This window comes from Sinocyclocheilus grahami, unplaced genomic scaffold, assembly GCF_001515645.1.
Source record: "Sinocyclocheilus grahami isolate Dianchi unplaced genomic scaffold, SAMN03320097.WGS_v1.1 scaffold695.1, whole genome shotgun sequence".
NCBI classification, from domain to species: Eukaryota; Metazoa; Chordata; class Actinopteri; order Cypriniformes; family Cyprinidae; genus Sinocyclocheilus; species Sinocyclocheilus grahami.
The window spans coordinates 284,770-286,942 of record NW_015505874.1 but is presented as its reverse complement, the minus strand read 5'-3'; the positions used below and the strand labels follow the sequence as shown (position 1 = coordinate 286,942).

The window sequence follows — 2,173 nt, the reverse complement described above, 5'->3', positions numbered from 1 at the left end:
AAGCTACTGACAGTTTATGCATAAGTGCTTGAAATCTTGCGTTTCTGGTCAAACACTGATGGCCAGGTTTTTCTGAGCTCTTTCATTTAATTTAACCAGCGTATATTTTATATTTTATTATGTTTTAAAATAATATGGATAGAGAGAGGGCCATGAACTCTTTTTAAAATTACAGAAGGGTCTTTTGCTGTTTTAAGCAGCTGCAGGCACTTACATGTCCACTACATCCATCTCCACCAGGTGGCGCTCGAGAGAACAGAGTGTTTTTGTTTGTTTTTTTGTCTTAAGGTATTTGGGCACCAAAAGTGTAATTATTTAAACACATTAATTATTAATTAAAAGAATTGGTAACTGGCATTAAAAATATTAACCGTCCAGCAATCTCTATAAATGTTTAGGCCTAAATAAAATAACCAGTAGAGGCCTACAGTAATCACAAACTACTCTGATCGGACCATTATATCAGCTCTGAGAAAAATCTGGCCCGTCAGTAACTTTGTGGATAATTTATACTCGAGTAATGACAGTAATAAAAGTTAATAACAATGCATAATGTTAACTTTAAAATAAGGTTAAAACAGAAAAAATATATTATTTAGTCTCAACGTACTTGACCAATCAGGGGCAGCTCCCGGTCCTCTGAGCGAAAGCAGATGCAAGTGCACAAAAGGTGCTTTTGAATTTCTTAACGCTGGTTAATGAGACAAAATGTTGTTATTAACTAAATTAATTTATTTTATTACCGTAATTAAATGACATTCAGAAGTAGGTCATATTACTATTGTAATTAATAGGGATTTAATACTGCAAACGTACATTTTATGTTAACATGTTAATAATAATAATAATAATAATATATAGCCAATCAATTCAAAGTTCTAATGTAGAAGCTTATTTATTTATATTCGCATTTACTGCCACTTGGTGGACATTTTTAGTAGTGCAGCAACTCAGCTAAACTTTTCACGTTTATATTTACTGAAGCAATTATAATTAATAAAGTTTAATTCTGCAAACTTATTTTGAAATAACATGTATGCAGTACTTAATATATGGTCTTTTTTTTCTTTCTCTAAACGTATTAGTAAAGCTAATCAATTTAAAGTTCTAATTTAGAAACATATTTTTTTATTTAATTTAGGAGTGTTTGAAAAAGTTCACACCTTCGCGCCCTGCTGTATTTCTTTATTATTTTCTTCTTATTATTTTCTTATTATTAGAAGTGCAGCAAAATTTGCCGACACAGCAAAAGTGACCACAGTGCTTTTCCATTTAATAATAATACTAATAACAATAATACGCGTGACGTAAAAGTATTACCATTATTAAGAAGTAGGCCGCATTAATACTAATAGGGTTTAAATACAGCAAACTTACTTATATGTTAAAGGGGTCATATGATGCGATTTCAAGTTTTCCTTTCTCTGTGAGATGTAAACTCAACTCTGTTTTCCCCATCAGAATTGTGAGATAAAAAGTCATAATTACCTTTTTTAAATTTTTTATTCCGTGGCAGAAACAGGCTTCCATAAATGTCAGAGCCAGTGTGCTGTCAGTGTGAATAGTAGTGCTGTTAGCTCACAGAAACACTGGAAGTTTGGTCGTCAGCCTGTTTTTTTGTGAGCTTGAGTCATTAATAGATTGGTTAAATAATAACAAATACACATCGATACGCCCCGGAGCCGAGGGTAGCAGCGTGTTAGTCGGGACATGGACGTGTGGCTGAGCTGGTTCATACAAAAAACCGTGAACAAGTGTAGCCATGATGACTGAGCAGATGTGAAGGAGAGCACAGTGACTGATGAAATAACCTAAAATAGCATAACGGTTATGATGCTGAGCTGGAGGAGATCTGGTGCAGGGCTCTATGTAGTGCTGTCAGGAGGGACGATCCTTTGGCGAGCGGTTTTGGGTCGGTGGTGGGGTGTCGGGGGAGAGCTGCGTTCACCCTCGGACTCGGAGGGCTCGGTTTCAGCCTGCGGAGAACCGGTGTCTCCCACCAACTCCCGCAGGAACTTAAACTTAGACAGGAAGAGCTGCCACACCACATACCACCCTACAAACAGGACACACAGACACTTTCAGTGGAATACACCATGTCTGGCTGTCAGGATTGCACTGGAACTTGGAGTGAGATGATATGGCTTTGCATTTGCATCTTAAATTTGACTCT

General features: G+C 36.4%; 1 protein-coding gene across 2 annotated transcripts in view; it reads right to left on the bottom strand.

The window, feature by feature from the left end:
- Positions 1-1,488: 1,488 nt before the first annotated feature.
- Positions 1,489-2,173, bottom strand: part of LOC107559689 (small integral membrane protein 13-like) — a 6,576-nt gene continuing 5,891 nt past the window's right edge. For both annotated transcript variants that reach the window (XM_016243586.1, XM_016243585.1), the window contains exon 3: positions 1,489-2,056. In XM_016243586.1, coding sequence (XP_016099072.1) covers positions 1,866-2,056 — 191 coding nt within the window. In that variant the 3' untranslated portion in view covers positions 1,489-1,865. The remainder of the gene's footprint in view (positions 2,057-2,173) is intronic.